The 20,241-nt window shown below is 40.3% G+C and overlaps 1 protein-coding gene across 1 annotated transcript in view; it reads left to right on the top strand.

Annotated features, from left to right (window-relative positions):
• The first annotated feature begins 1,150 nt into the window (after positions 1-1,150).
• Positions 1,151-20,241, top strand: part of CASR (calcium sensing receptor) — a 30,045-nt gene continuing 10,954 nt past the window's right edge. The window contains exons 1-3 of the mRNA XM_022566988.3: positions 1,151-2,907; positions 5,229-5,535; positions 9,508-10,392. Coding sequence (XP_022422696.1) covers positions 2,723-2,907; positions 5,229-5,535; positions 9,508-10,392 — 1,377 coding nt within the window. The 5' untranslated portion in view covers positions 1,151-2,722. The remainder of the gene's footprint in view (positions 2,908-5,228; positions 5,536-9,507; positions 10,393-20,241) is intronic.

Raw genomic sequence — 20,241 nt, forward strand, 5'->3', positions numbered from 1 at the left:
AGTAATCCAGTCCCCCATCTCAAAAGTGGAGTTTGTATGGCCCTCTTTACCACTGTGAAATTTAAAATACATTGGATGTTTAAAGGACCTGACACTCTGCTTCGTTCAATAAATGCTAGTTTCTGTCTCCTCCCAAAGTATTTTCTTTTCTTGTGCATGCATTCAACCAGCATTTATTCAACAGTTACTATTTCAGACATTGTGCTAAGTACTGGGGAGCAAAGTTGAATTTAGTCATTGGAAACAACAATATATATACTATATATATTTTTTTCTCTTCTGAATGTTGAGGTAACTTCTGCCCACTGGCTGGGGAGCTCCTGAGGGCAGGGAACATGATGTGTGTGGTACCTTTATATTTCCAGTCCTTAGCACATGTACTTATTAAATGTATGAATGAATATATGACCAAGGTTAAGAAATGAAGCCAAAAATCTAAGAGCAGGACTGGAGTCAGAGAACTAGGATGGTCATGGATGTTCAGATGTTATTTCAGACAGTTCTGTGACTGTTGAGTGTCTGCTGGGGTGCTCCTTCCATTCGGGGCCCAGCACCCTCTACTTGTAACGCTGTAGGAGAAAGAGCCCCCTTCCTAAGGGGCAGGGGCAGCATATGACAATGGTTAAGAGCTTGGGGTCTGGAATCAGACATTTATGCATCTAATTATAACAAAGTATGATCAATCTTCCAAGAGAGGAACTCCAAAATCCAAGATATAAAAGACTATAACAGGTGGACCTACCTAATCTGAGAGTCCAGGGCAGGCCTCCTTAAGGAGTCCTCAAAGTTGCTCACTGCACAACTGAGGGGTTAGTGTGGGTAGAAATCCAACCTGTGCTCCACTCCCCAAGCTGGACATCTTGGTACAAGGTTGTATCTGGCCCATAGGAGTTCTTTTCTCCATTCACACAACGACCCCACAGTTGACCAAGCCATGCTCCAACAGTTATGGACGTCTGAAAGCTAAAAGACAAGTAGATGTTTTCCAGAGGGACCAAGGAGGTGGAACAGCATGTGTGAGGTCTGAGAATTTTTTAAAAGGCCTAACTTGAGGATCTAAAGGAAATTCAGTGTGCATGCAGTATGGAGTTCAAAGGGAAGACTAGCAAGAGTGAGGCTGGAAAGGTATTCATTACAGCTGGCATTTCCTGTGGGTTTACTAGTTACACTGTGCTAATGGCTCTCCATGCATTATTTTATTGAGATCAGAGGTTAAGTGACTTTCCCAAAGTCATATGTTAGGAAATAGTGGAACTGTGATTCAAAGCCAGGTTTAACTCCAGAGCCTGTGCTTCAAACCACTTGTTCCGTGGCATCCAAAGACTTGCAGAGGTGGGTTGCAAAGGGACAAGACTGAAGGCAGGAAGACCAGTCAGGAAATAGTTGCATAAACCCAAGTAAGAAATGCCAGGGTACTTAAGATGGCCTTGGAAATGGGAAGGTGTGGATGGATTCCAAAGAGATTTAGGAAGTAGAGTCTACAGGACGTGGTGCTTGTTTGAATATGAAGGATGATGATGAGAAGAGGGAGGGGGTAAGGAGGATTCCTTATTTTGTGTCTTTGTGGATGGCATGTCGTTTGCTGAGGAAGAAGACAGTGAAGGAGGAACAAGGTTGGGAGGAAGGTGAGTTTAGAGTCTGTCAAGTTGGAAGCACCTGTGGGACATCCAGGTGGCGACGTCCAGTCGACAGTTCAGTGCTTGGGCCTGAACCTCAGGAGAGGCTGTACAGTCAGTCAACGTTGGCATGTAACTGGTAATTAGTAATTGACCCACAGAGTGGGTGAGATAGTGTGCGGAGCGGGAAGAGCAGAGAGTTCCTACTAGGATAATGATGCTGAAGCAGAAGGACCATTCCCTAGATCCAGCTGTAGAGTTTGGTAGAACACAATCCAACCCTTGATTTATCTGCATCCTTTCCAAGAACTATTCTTCAAAGGTTTATGGAGTATCATATTATAAATGGAACCAGAAATCTGGGATGAGGAGGCCCCGAAAGCGTGGGGGGGTGGGGCGGAGTACAATAATAAATAAAAATAAGTGGCCTTCTCTGACATTTTTGTTTGATTTGGAGTCAGATTTAAACTTAACTATGACTCATTCTGTATTTTCCATACAAACATATATGCTGAATAAAATAGCATTGCTAGTAGTATAATACAAGGAACTGCTACCACTAGGCCAATTCTGTGCATTATTCACATGGAAGAATGAAGGGATTAAAATCCAGTGGCAACATCAGTGAAGGCCTCAGCTTATCAATGGCCTCTTTAAAATGAACATGGTCCTTCTCTGATACGGGCAATTGAAATGTTCTGTATCTTATGTGAAGTGCTATAAAAATGAGGCTCAAAGCCATGCCCTCCCCACCTGCTACCCCTCAGCCTCCCTAAATGGAAATTCTGAGCCACTTCTGTTTCAGTCATCATAACAACATGGGATTTAGGCTTAGTTGAATTCATTTTGTTTCTCTTTTGTTTTTAGAAAGTACTACAGGCGGTCTCTGCATGATGTGGCTTCTGAAGACTCAAGAAACACCCGCCTCACTAGTCTGCAATGGAGAGGGCAGAAGTGGAAATTCAAACACCACGGTTCCATTCTGTTACTAATTCTGTAGACATGTGCCTCCACCGCAGGGAGTAAGTCACACCAAGGGGGAAAGTTCTCAGGGGCCCCCAGACCACCAGCACCCTTGTCCCTCCCCCTGGAGAGAAAGCAGAACTATGGCATTTTATAGCTGCTGTTGGATCTTCTTGGCTTTTACCTGGTGTACTTCTGCCTATGGGCCTGACCAGCGAGCCCAGAAGAAAGGGGACATTATCCTCGGGGGGCTCTTTCCTATTCATTTTGGAGTAGCAGCCAAAGATCAAGATCTAAAGTCGAGGCCGGAGTCTGTGGAATGTATCAGGTAAGGTCAGGAGCCACCTTGGAGAGTCTTTTCTCCTCCTGGTGGTTGGAGAAAAGCGGTACCAAACACAAAATAATTTTTGCAAAGTTGGTTCTCTCTTTTCAAAAATGGTGATTGGTAACCATGCTGAAGCTTATTATTACCCCCCCTCATTTTTTTAAAAGAAATTTTTCCAAAAATAAAATGTCAAAGATACTGAATAGAAAAATCCATGGCCTGTTGGAGCCGTGCTTGGTCACTTGGTAACTCAGTCATCATTGTTCACCTGGAGGCTGTGTTACTTAATGGAAGACCAAGTGCCTAGAAAGAAATTTATTGTAGGTTTTGCAAACCTGAGTAGTAAAATCTCCTAATGACCTTAAGTGCCCCAGTGGTCATAATACCTGAGTGTTGGCTGCCTCACTCTTATTTTTTTTAAGGATTTTAAAGCTGAAAGAAACTTCAGTGGCTGGCATGACCTGGGCGTCTTCAAAATGCAGCCCGTAGCATTTGGAATCACTCCCATTAGAATTCTTATAGAAAGCTGAAATCCCCCTGCTAACACAGAATCCATCTACATAGATAGAGAAACACAGAATCCATCTTAACTCTCTCACTGGACTCTCTCTTCGGCCATTTGAAGACAGCTAACATGCCCCCTTGAATCATTTCTTTTCCAGACCAAATAGTTTTCTAAATAATTGTTTCATGACATGATTTTCAGACCCTCACCATTCTGGATGCCCTCTCTCTGATGTTCCCTAATTTATCATGACTCTTAGAATATGGCGTCTAACACTAGGTACGATTCCTTCAAATAGTATCTGACTTCTGCAGAGTACAGAGGGCTGTATATCACCTGCCTTAATCTGGACATCAGAGACCATTACTGCACCTCAAGTCTTGACCCATCTTGTAAGAGAGAAGAGCACTTTCTCTTGAGATTTGCAACTTCCAGAAGGGATCCAGCACTTTCCCTTGGTCTTCCTGATAGCTAGAAAATGAAAATGAAAACTAGAATCGTTCCAACAAAACTGGATTTCTGCTCGTGTTCTAATGAGGGCTCACAAATTAGATAACATTTTCACATTTTTTTATGAGTGCAGAAAAACTAAGTGTAGAATTTCACTGATGCTGTTTATATCCTTCACTTAACCCATGTGGACAAATATCCTTTTTGTTGTTCCCTCGCTGGACAGAGTTGTGCAGGTGGCACATACATACCTGAGATCAAGCAAGAGCTTGTTCTGAAATTATATATATATAAATTGTATTAAAGAAAGATAGGAAAATCAGTTTAGCAGCATAGATGTTTTAGGTAATGAAAAATTCAGTAATAGATCTTCATAACTTTGCAGGTTTAAAAAAAATAAATAAATGAAGGAAACATGAAGAAAATGACTAAGAGAAAATGTCACATTAAAAGTTAGACCAGGACATTTAGGAACCTAACTGATACAGTGAAGTATAACAGCTTGTATTTCTTTCTCCCTGCCTTTGAGTTCAAGTCAGGAAACCCACGATACAAAGAGAGAACCTGCAGACTTGTTAGCTTTTCTTCTCTGGGGGCTGATACACTGATTCAGAACATTTATCAAGCTCTCACTATGTGCTGTGTCCTGGAAGAGTGAAAACTATGTCACTGACCCTGTTTCTCTTTGTTAATTTGCTTGATTTTTATTTAAAATAATGTTCTTTGAAAAGCAATGCATGCTTATTTTTTAAAATAGAAAGTATAAAGACAAAAGCACACAATTTTAAAACTCATCATTCTACCACCCAGAAGTGACCACTGTTTGTGAATAGCCTTCCTATGCATAATATTTGTTTGCTTGTTTGTTTATGAAGATATCACTCATTTCCCTTTCCTCTTCTACCTCCAGGAATGTCAGTTTAAATTTGTGACTCTGCAAATCTGAAGTTATTTTTAGCTTCTTATGTATTCAAATCCTAATCTATTTATATTTTCCCTGGTCCTTTTTTGTTTTTTTTTAATCTCTGTATTACTTTTACTAAAGTACCTCATATCAGTTATTTCAAATTCTTTGTTGGATAAGGCAGATACAAATGATTCATTCTATTACTAACCACAATCCTTGTTATTATTAGTCCCTAACTCTGTGTGAGGCACCATGCTGAGAATTGTGCATAATTATCTCATGCTCACAGCCACCCTCTGAAGTAGGTGTTATCCCCATTTTACAGAGAGGACTTTGAGTCTCAAAAAACACAACGTCATGAAACCAGAGTAATGGAATGAGGCTCAGACCAGCTTTGCCCAGTCTGTACTCTAAAGAAGTTGACCAGAAAGCCTCTTGCTTTCTTCCATTTCTTTCTTCCAGGTATAATTTCCGAGGATTTCGCTGGCTACAAGCTATGATATTTGCCATAGAGGAAATAAACAGCAGCCCAGCCCTTCTTCCCAACATGACCCTGGGATACAGGATATTCGACACTTGCAACACTGTTTCTAAAGCCCTGGAAGCCACCCTGAGTTTTGTGGCCCAGAACAAAATCGATTCTTTGAACCTTGATGAGTTCTGCAACTGCTCAGAGCACATCCCCTCTACTATCGCGGTGGTGGGAGCAACTGGCTCAGGCATCTCCACAGCGGTGGCAAACCTGCTGGGGCTCTTCTACATCCCCCAGGTACCCGTGCCATCTCAGATGGGGCGATGTGGGCAGGGGCCAGGAAAGCAGGCTGGGAGGATGCCACACCCAGTGTCCATACAGTTTGCTATTTTCCCTTCTCTGGCTTTACTTTGGCACAAAAGATCTTTTAATTATCTGTATCGTGACCACTGGGGATTTTTGAGACCCCAGAGTCAACAATGTCAACTGAGCCTTCACAATTCCAAAATTCTTTTAAACATACCTTGTATAAAACTTTGTCTTTTATTCCAAAGGGTTCAGTTATTTATTTTCCACTCCATTCCATCAGTAAATGGCCGTTCTTCTGCCTTTACTAAAAGGAATGAGACCAAATGATGTAAATCCCACCTTTCAAACCCAAAATATCTGCCCCAAACCCTAGTCCCTTAAAAGTCTCTGCCTCTCTCTCCTCTGGTTGAAAGTTTAGCTCGGAGGAAAGCAGAGCATATTTTCTCACAAAATCGGAACTTAATCATTATCTTGCACATTCTAGAAATGGAAAATATTCTATTTCATTCAACAAATACTTGTAGAGTGTATATGAATAAGCAGTTTCCACCCTGCAGGAACTCAGCCTAGACAGGGAAATAGACGTCTACATTTTCAGATACTAACAATTCACTGAAATAAGTGCTTTAATAAACATTTGTTCAAAGTTGCATGTTTTTCACCAAAAAAAGACAGCAAACTCTAAATGCCATCTTATAACCTGATTTTTTTCCCATTGACACTATAGAGCAAACCTTTTTTTCATATTAATATTTATAGGGCTGTGACATCATTTTATAATAGTGAAAAATTGGAAACAACCTAAATGTCCATGGGTGGGAGAATCAGCTCAATTGTGTTGCATCTCATATATCCATTTTTAATTTAATTATATATCACACTTTAAATTATTTTCTTCAGTGTCTAGTATTTAAAATTTTTAAGACTACCTTTGATAAATTCACATTTCTATGCTGGGAGGTCTCTGTTTCCTTGGTGATAGCCATTATCCCTTTTTATACACGTGGCAACTGAAAAAGTCTTGTCATCATTTCCCGAATCCTTACTTCAGGGAATTAAAGGTGTTTCCCATGGGGAAACCCTGGCTCTATAATCTTTGTGCCAAAATGATCTGACAAAGCCCACAAGAGTAAATGTGTTGGGCAAGATGCAAATATGCATCTTTATATTTGGCATATTGCATAGTAGTATTTTAAATACACAGTTAAAGCAGGTTGTCATAGCCAACAGACATAAGATGTAATTGCCATCAAGTAAATAAAGAACACGAAGGGGAAGGTTTTAATTCATTGTGGTTTGGATGAAATATAAGGTTAAGTTGAACTTGAATTATAAAAGTGCTGAGAAGACTATAATGATTATCAGTCAAACCAATGTAAGTGTATCCGCAGCAGTGGTTCTCTGTCATGGCTGCCTGTTGGAATCACTTCAAGAGCTTTAAAAATACTGATGCCTGGGACTCACCCCCCAGAGATCCTGGTTTAACTGCTATGAGATGCAGCCTGGGCGTCAGGAGTTCTGAAAGCTCCCTAGATGAGTCTAATGTGCAGCAGAGCTGGGAACCACGCCCTGTTGGGTGAAGGCAGAGGCCCCAGTTGAACTTCTTATGCCACTCACGCCACCAAGTGGCTGGAACAAGCAGACCAGCTAGAACAAGTTGTGGTTAGAAGTTTTCTGAATCATTCATGAAACTCTCCCCTCTTACAATAAAAAAATTTTGTGTGTTTTTAAGGGGTTTTTTTTGGGGGGAGTGGGTAATGAATTGGTATTTATCCCCACTTTTATAGTTTTCCTTTTAAAAAGTGGACAAATATTATAAATGCATTCTTTAAGAGAAACATATCCATGGAGGATGTGTTTATTTGTAATTTTTATATCTTTAAAACTCTTTTTGGCCCATTTTTCAAAAAAGTATCAAGAAGTAAGCAATACTGAGTGAATTTACAAAAGGCCTGAGGAGACTTTTCATTTGCAAAAACCTGATCAAGAAGCCTGTTGTTTGGGTCTGCAAATAGAGCTCTCTAAAAACAATAACATCTCAACAATTACTTAATCTAACTACCTGCCTCATGAGGTGTCACAGTAGAGCAAGAAGGAGCTTATTTTAATAAAAGGAAAAAAATCACTTTCATATGATAACTCTCAAAATCAAAGCTCTTGTCAGAAAAATAATGCCTGCTCATTAGCAAAGTTGGACCAGGTCTTTCATGTATCAATGTCTTTTATGTTTTTGTTGTAGAAACTATTCATTAATAAGAAGAAATATATAGAAAGAATTCATTTTAAAGCACTGAACATTGAAAACTAATTGTTTCAATCAGTGAAAAATATTAAAAAGGCATTCCCCCAAATTTCTTCAACATGGTATTCTTAAGAAGTTTTAAATCTCTCTAGAAAACTGGAGAACAAGAGATATTAAACGTTCCTTCCATTCAGTGTAAAAAGGTTTTGTCCTTCATAGGGAACAAATGTATGGACACCAAGGGGGGAAAGTGGCGGGGGGTGGTAGTGGTGTGATGAATTGGGAGATTGGGATTGACATGTATACACTAATATGTATAAAATGGATAACTAATAAGAACCTGCTGTATAAAAAAATGAATAAAATTCAAAAAAAAAGAGTTGAAAGACAAGACTGCTAATGGCAAAAATGCTGAAAGAATGCAGGGATGAAATATGAATAAACCTCAAGTTAAAATAAAAATACTTTGTCCTTCAGAAGAAATGGTTCAATAACTTGGAACTTCCTAACTGGTGAGCCAAGACACACAGGAGTGCTGCAGATAGGCTGAGATACTGACCCTCTCCAGGTCTGGGATGGTGGGTGGGGTCTAGGGTGGTCAGAACACACCCACCAGGGCTGGTCAGCCTCCTCCATTCACCCCACCTTCTATGTTTGCCACCACTTGAAAAGAAATTGGGAAGCTCTGCACCAACGAATGCTTTACATATTTGGATACTTCTTCAGGCAAGAATCTTTTACCACAAAAGGTAAGGCTTTCTACCCTTGGTGACCCACATCCATGCTCAAATATAGTATTGGCTATGTCCTAGAAAGTGGAAACACATCAAGGCAGCTTCTCCATGGTTCCTTTTCAGCCTCTTTAGGTTTTGGAGACCCACAACAAAAGCCTGTCAAGAGGCCTCGACCACCACTTGAAATTGCACAGAGGAAAGGGCTGCCGGTGGTGGTTGAACTCACTGAGAAGCCAGGAGAGGAAAGGATGTTTTTCTGACTATATTTAATGATGTACATCATCATGATTGTGATGAAGGGGAATTGAGCCTAATGAACCTAAATGGCTAATTGAGCCTAAATAATAAACCGTTCTTAGAAATGACTGCAATTGTCATAAAGTACTTCTGGCGTGGAGGAGGTGGGGAGATAGGGGAGGGGAGAGAGGGAATAGCTGGAGACTGGAAGAGATAAACTAGGCAGAATAAGAAAGGGGAACCCCAGAGGCTTCTCTAAAGAGCCTTAGGTTCATAACCCGAAGGGAACCTGATTCCTTCCAGAAGTCATGGACAAAGTGTTCATTATAGTAAAGGGGAAGCTAAAATGTTCAAATGAGAACCTGGACCTCACAGGCAGAAGATATGTACACGGATATATTGTAGCCAATGAGGCAGCACAGAGGAAGTTAGGAGAAACTATGGAACAGTGCATAAAGGTTAAGTAGATCCTATTGTTGTTGGGTTGACTTTATGATCAGACCCATTTTTGAAGGTAGCATTGTGAAGGATCACCTGCTGGGAATTAGAATGCTCCTTGATAGACTGACAGATGCTTGAGTGCTCACACTGGAGAGGAATAGATTCTGGTTGTCTTCACTCCTTCATCCTGTCTGCAGTGACCAGCATTTGATATATTAGATCAGTGAATGTTCAAAAAGCCTCCTCCACACAGTCTGGAGGCTCACCTGGCACCTCAATCACTCACTCATTCTGTGTTCTTTCCAGGTCAGCTATGCCTCTTCCAGCAGACTCCTCAGCAACAAAAATCAGTTCAAGTCCTTCCTGCGTACCATCCCCAATGATGAACACCAGGCCACCGCCATGGCTGACATCATCGAGTACTTCCGCTGGAACTGGGTGGGCACAATTGCCGCTGATGACGACTATGGTCGGCCAGGGATCGAGAAGTTCCGAGAGGAAGCTGAGGAGAGGGATATCTGCATCGACTTCAGCGAACTCATCTCCCAGTACTCTGATGAGGAAGAGATCCAGCAAGTGGTGGAGGTGATACAGAATTCCACAGCCAAAGTCATCGTCGTCTTCTCCAGTGGCCCAGACCTGGAACCCCTCATCAAGGAAATCGTCCGGCGAAATATCACGGGTAGGATCTGGCTGGCCAGCGAGGCCTGGGCCAGCTCTTCCTTGATCGCCATGCCTGAGTACTTCCATGTGGTCGGAGGCACCATTGGATTCGCTTTGAAGGCGGGGCAGATCCCAGGTTTCCGGGAATTCCTGCAGAAAGTCCATCCCAGGAAGTCTGTCCACAACGGTTTTGCTAAGGAGTTTTGGGAAGAAACATTTAACTGCCACCTCCAAGAAGGTGCTAAAGGACCATTACCCATGGACACCTTCCTGAGAGGTCACGAAGAAGGTGGTGGCAGGATAAGCAACAGCTCCACCGCCTTCCGACCTCTCTGTACAGGGGATGAGAACATCAGTAGTGTCGAGACCCCTTACATGGATTATACACATTTACGGATATCCTACAATGTCTACTTAGCCGTCTACTCCATTGCTCATGCCCTGCAAGATATATACACCTGCATACCTGGGAGAGGGCTCTTCACCAACGGTTCCTGTGCAGATATCAAGAAGGTTGAAGCTTGGCAGGTACATCCTTCACTTAGATAGAAGTTCACTGTGTAATAAAGCAGAGTTAGACTGATCCAAGCAAGACAGATTAAAGTGGTTACCTCAAAAAGCCAATATCTAAATGAGGTCACTAGATGTAGCCTGGGATTCGACTTGCCTTTTCAAACATCTGAGCAACTGACTTCTGCAAAATTGATAGTAATTTAATTTGATTATCCGTTTGAACCCTTGAGCTCAACTATTCTTTAGTCTAGTGGTTCAAAATATCAGGAGTATGGTCCCTAAATGTTTTTAAATATCCTGGGACAGATTTAGTACTGAGTGGAGTGTTTTTATAGCGCTTAAATTAAATATATTGTTCCCTTGTACTTAACAAGTATTTCTTGAGTACCTATTATATTCCATATACCAAGGGGCATAAAACCATAAAACTAGTGTCACTATGTTTAGCCACCACTTTTGCCATTATATTACTCAAAATATAATGTGCTGGACCCCCCCATAAGTCAACTAAGCTTAGGACACGAGCAAATCAAGGGCACAGAAAAAACTCTTCTTAAAAGGATATTGGATATTTCAAAAAGAAGCACTGAAGTAGTTGTCATAAAAAATAATCAAAACTTAAGTGGATTGGGCTTCCCTGGTGACGCAGTGGTTGCGAGTCCACCTGCCAATGCAGGGGACGTGGGTTCGTGCCCCGGTCCGGGAAGATCCCACGTGTCGCAGAGCGGCTGGGCCCGTGAGCCATGGCCGCTGAGCCTGTGCGTCCGGAGCCTGTGCTCTGCAATGGGAGAGGCCACAACAGTGAGAGGCAAAAAACTTAAGTGGAATCCCTACACTTTAGTTTAGACTTGTTTTGTATTCTTCAATTATATGAAGGAGAGACATCATAATCTTTTTTATTTCATAGAGCTTCTGAAGATAAAAGTCTGGCCCAATTTATATCCCATGGAGCTGTTCATGTCTTGCATATGTACCTTGATTTTTCAATAAGACCGTGTTTTACGCTCCTTTTGTATTTTCCTCAGTCCCAGACTGAGCTATCAGAGAGTGCATGATGAGGGGTGGGGCATGAGGGGAGGGTGTGAATCCCTGAATATGGGTTGAATGACTCAGCCTCCAGCTTCAGCTATGGCCCCCCCACTTACTGGCTGCATCATCTCAGGAAAGACACGGCTCTGCTCAAGTCAGTCTCCTCATCTGTAAAATCACCCTAATACCCAGCCTACTTTCCAACCAATTTTCTTTTGAAGAGGAAATAAGATGATATATGTAAAAGCAATTTGTAAATTTTCAAACTCTTAAATAGGTGGTGATTATTTTAAGTAGGATTTCAATATGCCTCAAATTAATCAATCAACTGAGTAAAAGATGATAATGAAACCAGCTTTGCATACAGAACCCAACCACCACAAACCCTTGGGAAAAGATGCCAAGAAACAAAGAACGTACATCCTATGTCAGTCACTTTAGAGATTCTCATGGGATGAGGAGTGACGGTCTAGGCGGGTAGAATGAGCCAAAAGGACCTACAAGTTCTTAGCCCTTCTCGTGCGTGGGACGTCTCACTCAGGCATCATTGTTGGCTAAAGTTTCTAACCTTTATGAGGGACTGAAAGTTTCCTTCCTCGCATTGCACCCCACACACTGCCTGGCAAAGAAAGGGTGCTCTAATGAAGGTCAAAGACCAAAACGACTTCAGGAGCCATGATGCTATGGAGTGGAGTTTTAAGAAAGAGGAATAAAGGGACAGTCTTTTAGTAAATACTAGTGTCTTTCTCTCTTCCCTTCCATGTCTCCCTCTCCTTCTTCTTCTTCCTCTTGAAAAGCCTATGGGGGGAAAAAGCCTAAAGAAAAATCCCAGGGTGGGATTGAAGGGAAAAGAGGCTTCCAGTAGGTAGTTTGACAGTTCTGCTCTTCAGGGACTCCTCTCCCAGACAAGGAAGTAAAATCCAGATGGCCAAGGTCAAAACATGGGCATATGAGAAAAAAAGCCAAGAATTAGGCTATAGTCAAGGGTGGGACTCTCAGCTGCATGCAATAGAAAATTCAGACCAAACTGGCTTAAACAAAAGAAGGAATATTATTAGCTCACAATACTGAAAAATCTCAGAAATACTCCAGGTACAACTAGATGCTCTCATCTTCATCTCTTTGTTCCTTTTCCTTGGGCTTAGCAGTTTTCAGCCTCTGCAGCAGCTTCAGGCTCATAAAATCCTTACTGCTAGACTCTCCTTACTTCCCAGGATTTCTTGGAAAAGTCCCAGAAACCACGTTGATTAGACAGCCTAAGATCACAAGTCCATCCCTGAAGCTAGAGTGGCGTTCTCCCAAACTACTTAGACTGAGAGTAAGAGGGGGGGTTGGATCCCCAAAGGGCAATCAGAATGCTCTTACCGAAAGGAGGAGGAAAGAGTAGCAAAGTGGCCAAAATAAAAAGCCACTACACAGACACCTCAGCTGACCCTCAGACAGGTAAATTCGTGTCCTCCTGGCTCACACACAGTCTGGCACAATTCATCCAGGAGAGGAGACAGACAGGAAAATAGGGTCAGAGCTCTGGGGAGGAGCAACACGTGGGCATTGCCCAAAGTGTCCTGTGTGCTTGTTGTAAGTCTCCTTTAAGCCTTAGGAACCCAGGCAGTTGGGTGGGCATTCTGGAATTTAAGCTCTTGGCCATGTCTCTGTCTATCAGGAGATGGACCAACAATTCTTCACTCTCATTACTAACACCTCCATGGAAACCTATCACTCACACAATCTATACAATCTAATCCAAGTATCTCAGCCTGGAATTCCAGCCCCACCTTCTTTCAGTTCTCTTATAAGCCAATCTGCCTGGTACCTCCCCACAAGCACTTATTAGTTTTTGGCACAGTAGTTTTACCTGAAGAGCTATCAAGTTTTGTCTCCTCTATCATTGTCCACCACGAGCTTTTAACTCTTTTTCAAAATTCACTTTCTCCTGGAAGTCTTTTCAAATCATACTACCCACACACACTTGCTGACCGTGCTTTCTTCCTCACTTTTGCCGTTTATGTATACCCAAGTTAATCTTCCACAGCTCTTCAGTTAACCAAAATAGATTCTTATCAACTAAACTTCTGATTTAATAAGGCCAATCACAATCTTTTTCTTTTGTTGATCTTTTCTCCCCCTAAAATTTATCAATCAAGTCATAAGCCTTTAAAGTAACACCAACCAACAGGTAACTTAAGAGCACACAACACCCAATTCCCTCCTGACCTCCACAGAGACCCCAAGCCCTCCTCACACAGTTCCTCAGCTCTCGCTTCCCTCTGATTCCTCTGCAATACTCTGAGCTTCATACGAGCAGGAACTATGTCTGTATTGTTCAGCGCTGTGTCCAGAACACCTGACACCTGAATACGCATAGAATAAGTGAATGAATGAAGGAATGAATGAGTAGCAATCTAGTTGATTTGACCTGATAACATGACATAGAGTCCTTTGCAGAGAATTATTCTACCCAATAACGCAGGCTTGAATCAAATGACTCTGGCCAGGGTATTCTAGACTCTGATTAGATGAGCCTGGGTCATATGCCTAATGATCAAATTTGAATGGAACATCATGTAAATAAGTAGGTAAGGAACCACCTGCTTCCTTCTCTCAGGACAATTGTGCACAAGGCATGCTTCCTACTTTCCCCCACCTTACACCAACCACTCACTAGTCAAAAAATAGGCATGCATGGGAATTCCCTGGTGGTCCACTGGTTAGGACTTGGCGCTTTCACTGCTGGGGCCCAGGTTCAATTCCTGGTTGGGGAACTATGATCCTACAAGCTGTGCAGCGTGACCCCCCTCCAAAAAAAAGGCATGCATGGTGAAAGAACCATGGTGATAACAGAAGTCAAATGGAATTGATCTGACCAGGAAGTTTGGAGGAAGGGGATGAATTGAGGTGAGAGCCAGAGGAGATGGAGGGGAGATAAGAAAATATGACTGAGGTTAGAGAAAGCAATTGGTCCTGGACTTCCCTACACATAGCACAGGAAGTGGCCAAGAAGCAGTAGGCACCTTATCTCTGTGAACTGTCCCTCATTATCTATGTGAATGGGGTGCTTTGTGCATTCCATCCCATTTTCCCTCTGTACTAAAAAGTGATACCATATGTAAGCTCTGGAAATTCTAGTTTCTAGTCTTCGGCTTAATTCAATTGACCTTTAGAGTACATACCAAGAGATGATTCCCATTTATGCTTATAATGAGCAATAATTTGACTTTAAAACCCTTTAGAGGAAATACCCTAAAAGGCCACAAGATGGAAATATTACCACATAATAGATAATACACGAACACGTAAGTGACGCGTGTTACGCGCATCTGTCCCTCTTTTAGTACGTCTTTCTCGGTGTTTGGTTTTCTTTTTGAGCCTGTCAGTCTCTGTCTGTATATTATATTCTATGTTTAAGTCTTTCTTTTAGCTTTTTTCTTTTCTCTTCCCCTTCATTTATTTTTTCTTTCTCCTCATATTTCTTCCCAAATAAAATAACTTAGAAGTGTATTATACAGAATTATAATCTCAAGTATCGACAAAATTGTGTATTTTCTTTTTTAATGGAACTATTAGTTCCTTCTTTTAAAATTCTCAAAAAAAAAGCAAAAAAATAAAAGGGAGTTCCTTGGCGATCCAGTGGTTAGGACTCTGCACTTTCACTGCCCAGGGCCCAGGTTCAGTCCCTGGTTGGGGAACTAAGATCCCACAAGCCTCACAGTGCAGCCAAAAATAAAAAAATAAAAATAAGTAAAATTCTAAAAGAAGAGTGTTTTCTCTGGAGGAAATATCTAAATTATTTTTTAGCTTATGTTGCTTTTTTGTGGTTCAGTGGTTATCAATTTAAAGATTCCCTATCATTACTTTTAAGGGTGAAATTGTTCCCATTTCCACCTTCCCTGTTATGCAAGGTATGATGCAGAAAATTAGGTGCTCGAGTGCAAAACATGCAAGTCAACATGCCAAAAGAAATATTAAAGATGCCTAAAGAGATGACTTAAAGACATGACTTAGTAAACAGATAAGTGATTATTAGGGGACAAGGTACAAATGTTGACTAGAAAAATGCAACATTCGTGTGATCTTGCTTGCATACCTGCTGTGAGGATGAAACTCTACAGTACTATGCGGGTTAGGATTTGAAGTAAAGAAGAAAGTAAAAGATATCATCTGAATAGGCCTTTAAGGATGAATAAGATGTGTGAAAGGGATCTATTCCTTGAAGGAAATGTCAAATGCAAAGGCAGTTACACACAACAACACAGGTAAATCACAAAAACATCATGCTGAGTGAAAAAATCTGGACTGAAAAAAAAAAGTACAAACAGTACTGTGCAATTTATATGATATTCTATCTCTAATGGTAGAAAGAAAACAAGCAGTGGCCTAGGGCTGCAAATGGGGTGAGGATTGACTTGAAAGGGACATTAGGGAACCTTTTGGGGTGACAGTAGTGGTTACACAGGCAAAAACATTTGCCAAGACTCAGAGCTACACTCTTAAAATGGGTGCATTTTATCCTATGTAAACTGTACCTCAATAAAACTGATTCAAAATGGAAAACAATGGAAAGCCCCCAGGGAAGGGGGCTTGCACGGGGATTTGAATGCCATTCAGTTTGGACCACTTTTCCTATTACTGCCTCTTGGGTTGCCCCAAGCATTATATATGTCTCTACCATCCCATTTTTAAAATATGTCTATCTTCTCAACCTAAATTTTATACTGTTCAACCTGTTGTAACTAGAGATAGACAACCTAGTAGATGGGCTATATAATCTAAGTATATAGTGTAATGGTTGAGAGTTTGGACTCTAGAGCCAGACCGACTGGATTCAAATCCCAGTTACTACCTAACATAAGAGCCTTATGGCCTTGAGCAGTCACTTTGTGTGCTTGGGCCTCACTTGCCTCACCTGAAGAACAGATATCTCTATCTGAAACTCATGAGGTTTTTATGAGGATGACGTTAGCTAATATGCATACAGTACTTAGGATATTGCCTATACATAATAAACAATTTTTTAAGTAATATTTTGGCCTTTTTTATAAAAAAAAAAAAAAAAAGGAAGCCTCATCCCTCATGCAATTAGTCTGAATTACTTTATCATAGCTAATTGAATAATTCTGGTTCTTTCTATATTAAGAGACTTCCAGTCCTACATTTTAGGTATTGGTTGCTCTCTTCATCCTTCATCTGGCATCCTCCTGTCACATTCTTATATGGAACAGTTGTGTTTGGGACTGACCCTTCTCCTCAAGCAACTCCCAGCTGTTCCTCCAACATTATTACACTATGGTGATTCCAGCTCTCTTTTCCCCCAAGAAAGTGGTGGAGGTTTTATAATCAGTTTATTCTATGTTTTGAATGGTTACTGAGAATTAAATTATGCCTATAACCGAAAACATGACATGCAAAATATAATATTTAGCTCGAGCCTTCTAAAAAGACCACAAAGGAAATATTTCCTCAGAAAAACCCAAGATGCCTCTTTTTCCTTCGTGAAGAGAAAGTTATTTTATCCTATGAAAACTGTAATTTACTTAAGTGTGATAGGATGTATCTATCCTATCACACTTAAATAAAATCTTCTAGCACATTTTAAAGCAAATTCTAGTATTTCCCTGTTTGCTTGTTTGCCTGCTTGTTTGTTTGAATCTAGAAGTTTGATTTTTCTTTTTAAATCAGAAACCAAGAACTTAGGTTACATTTATACCTCAAAAGGAGAAACTGTGTTGGCCCTTAATCCCATAGTATAATTGTAAGTATTCTGCTTTTTAATATACAGGTTTAAATTGCAACCAATTATATAAAAGCCTTAATTTTTATGGTCCTTCTTCCTATTTACTCTTTAACAAATACAGATCTCACGTTGACCTTGTTTTTCTCGTCTATCCTCAGACTGGTGAAAACCTCATTCTGGGCACCATTTGACAAACCTAACAGTGTTGATTTAATGTTTACTCTATTAACCAAAACCTTTAACACACATAGTTTGAGTAGCCATTAAAATTCAGGCCCTCTACAAATCATTAGGAATACAAAAAGGAATAAGAAAACATCTGCTTTAGAGGAGCTTGGTCTAATAAACTGTAGGTATAAATTTTCTAGCCACAAAGATTCCAGGGTGCTTTCTTTTCTGGATGAGATGTTTGCACTACTAACTCTTACCTTCTGCCTGTCTTTATCTCCTGTCCCATTTGTGGCTAGAGTTACCAGGTCTCATTAGTAAACTCTCAGCACCAAGTATCCTAGAGGTCACCTTGGTATCAAGGTCTCTACCTGCAGCTGAACGTCAGCTCCACCAATGAAGTCATATTTGTATATTTTAAATCCCTTTCTATACTTTCTTTTTTGGAACAGCTTTACTGAGATATAATTCATATACCATATACAGTTCACTCATTAAAGTGCATGATTCAATGGTTTTTAGTATATTCACAGAGTCGTGCAGCCATAACCACAATCAATTTTAGGACATTTCGCCATATCAAAGCTGTCACCCCTTACCACCTCATTCCCCCAATTCTTTTTTTAATTTATTTTATTTTTTTAAATTGAAGCATAGTTGCTGTACAATATTATTTAAGTTACTTCTGTACAACACAGTGATTCACAATTTTTAAAGGTTATATTCCCATGTATAGTTATTATAAAATATTGACTATATTCCCTGTGCTGTACAATATGTCTTTGTAGCTTATTTTATAGCTAATAGTTGGTACCTCTAACTCCCCTACCCCTATACTGCCACTGCCCCCTTCCCTCTCCCCACTGGTAACCACTAGTTCTCCATATCTGTGAATCTGTTTCCTTTTGTTATATTCACTAGTTTGTTGTATATTTTAGATTCCACATATAAGTGATATCATAAGTGTTTGTCTTTCTCTGTCTGACATATTTCACTTAGCATAATGCCTTCCAGGTCCATCCACGTTGCTGCAAATGGCAACATTTTGTTCTTTTTATGGCTGTGTAGTATTCCATTGTGTGTGTATACTATATCTTCTTTATCCATTCATCAGGTTTTTTTTATTAATTTTTGCTGGAGTATAGTTGCTTTACAATGTTGTCTTAGTTTCTACTGTACAGCAAAGTGAATCAGCTATATGTATACATACATACCCTCTTTTTTTGATTTCCTTCCCATTTAGGTCACCACAGAGCACCAAGTAGAGTTCCCTGTGCTATACAGTAGGTTCTCATTAGTTACCTATTTTATACATAGTAGTGTATATATGTCAATCCCAATCTCCCAGTTCATCCCATCCCCCCTTTCCCCCTTGGTATCCATATGTTTGTTCTCTACGTCTGTGTCTCTATTTCTGCTTTGCAAATAAGATCATCTATACCATTTGTCTAGATTTCACATATAATGTGTTAATATTCGATGTTTGTTTTTCTCTTTCTGACTTACTTCACTCTGTATGACAGTCTCTAGGTCCATCCACATCTCTACAAATGACCCAATTTCATTCCTTTTTATGGCTGAGTAATATTCCATTGTATATATGTACCACATCTTCTTTATCCATTCATCTGTCGATGGGCATTGAGGGTGCTTCCATGACCTGGCTATTGTAAATAGTGCTGCAATGAACATTGGGGTGCATGTGCCTTTTTGAATTATGGTTTTTTCTGGGTATATGCCCAATAGTGGGATTGCTGGGTCATATGGTAGTTCTATTTTTAGTTATTTCAGGAACCTCCATACTGTTCTCCATAGTGGCTGTATTGATTTACATTCCCACCAACAGTGCAGGAGTGTTCCCTTTTCTCCACACCCTCTCCAGCATTTATTGTTTGTAGATTTTTTGATGATGGCCATTCTGACTGGTATGACCCAATTCTTAAATAACTACAAATCTACTTTCAGTATCTATATATTTGGACATTTCTGGACATTTCATATAAATGGAATCATAAAGTATGTGGTCTTTTGTGACTGGCTTCTGTCATTTAGCATATTTTCAAGGCTCATCCGTGTTGTAGAATGTATCAGTACTTCATTTCTTTTTATGGCTGAATAGTGTCCCATTGTATGACACATTTTGTTTATCCATTCATCCAATTGATGGGCTTTTAAGTCGTTTCCACTTTTTGGATATTATGAATGATGCTGCTATGAACATTCATGTACAGTTGTTGTGTGGACTTATGTTTTCATTTTTCTTGGGTATATACATAAGAGTGGAATTGCTGAGTTGAGTGGAAACTCTATGTTTAACTTTTTGAGAAAATGCCAGACTATTTTCAGAAATGACTGCACCATTTTACATCTCCACCAGCAGTGTATGTAAGACTCCAATTTCTCTACATTCTTATCAACACTTGCTATTACCTGATCCTATGCCTTTTGACATGAAATCTAGCCTCTTTGCCTTGACTGCTCTTTGCCTCTCAACTTTATTTTCCCTTGTTCTCTAGCACTTACATAAATTTTGAGAAGTTGGTCTCTTCACTGCCTCCATAATATTGATACTTGTTTTCCCATGTTGTGCCCACTGTCTTTAATACCTTTCTTCCCCTTGTCCTTTGCCACTACAAATTCCTACCATACCTCAAGCCTGTGTTGACCATTTCAGCCCTTTTTAATGTCCATCTCCCCTGAGTTTCTCTGTACTTAGAGTTGATACCCCATAAGTTAGGCATTAACTGTATTTTATCTTGCACTGTTGGCTCTATCATCCAATGTCTTATATCTTATCACCCTAATCCATAGGTAAACTCCATGAGAACTTTATTACTATTACATCCTGTACTACTGCAGCCCAGTTCAGAACACACAGTGGATAACCTATAAATATTTGTTTGTTGATTGATTCTAACAGTATTCAAATCTAACCT

The sequence above is a fragment of the Delphinapterus leucas genome, chromosome 4, assembly GCF_059928025.1.
Source record: "Delphinapterus leucas isolate spDelLeu-1000000601 "Yukka" chromosome 4, BTC_Dleu_Yukka2, whole genome shotgun sequence".
NCBI classification, from domain to species: Eukaryota; Metazoa; Chordata; class Mammalia; order Artiodactyla; family Monodontidae; genus Delphinapterus; species Delphinapterus leucas.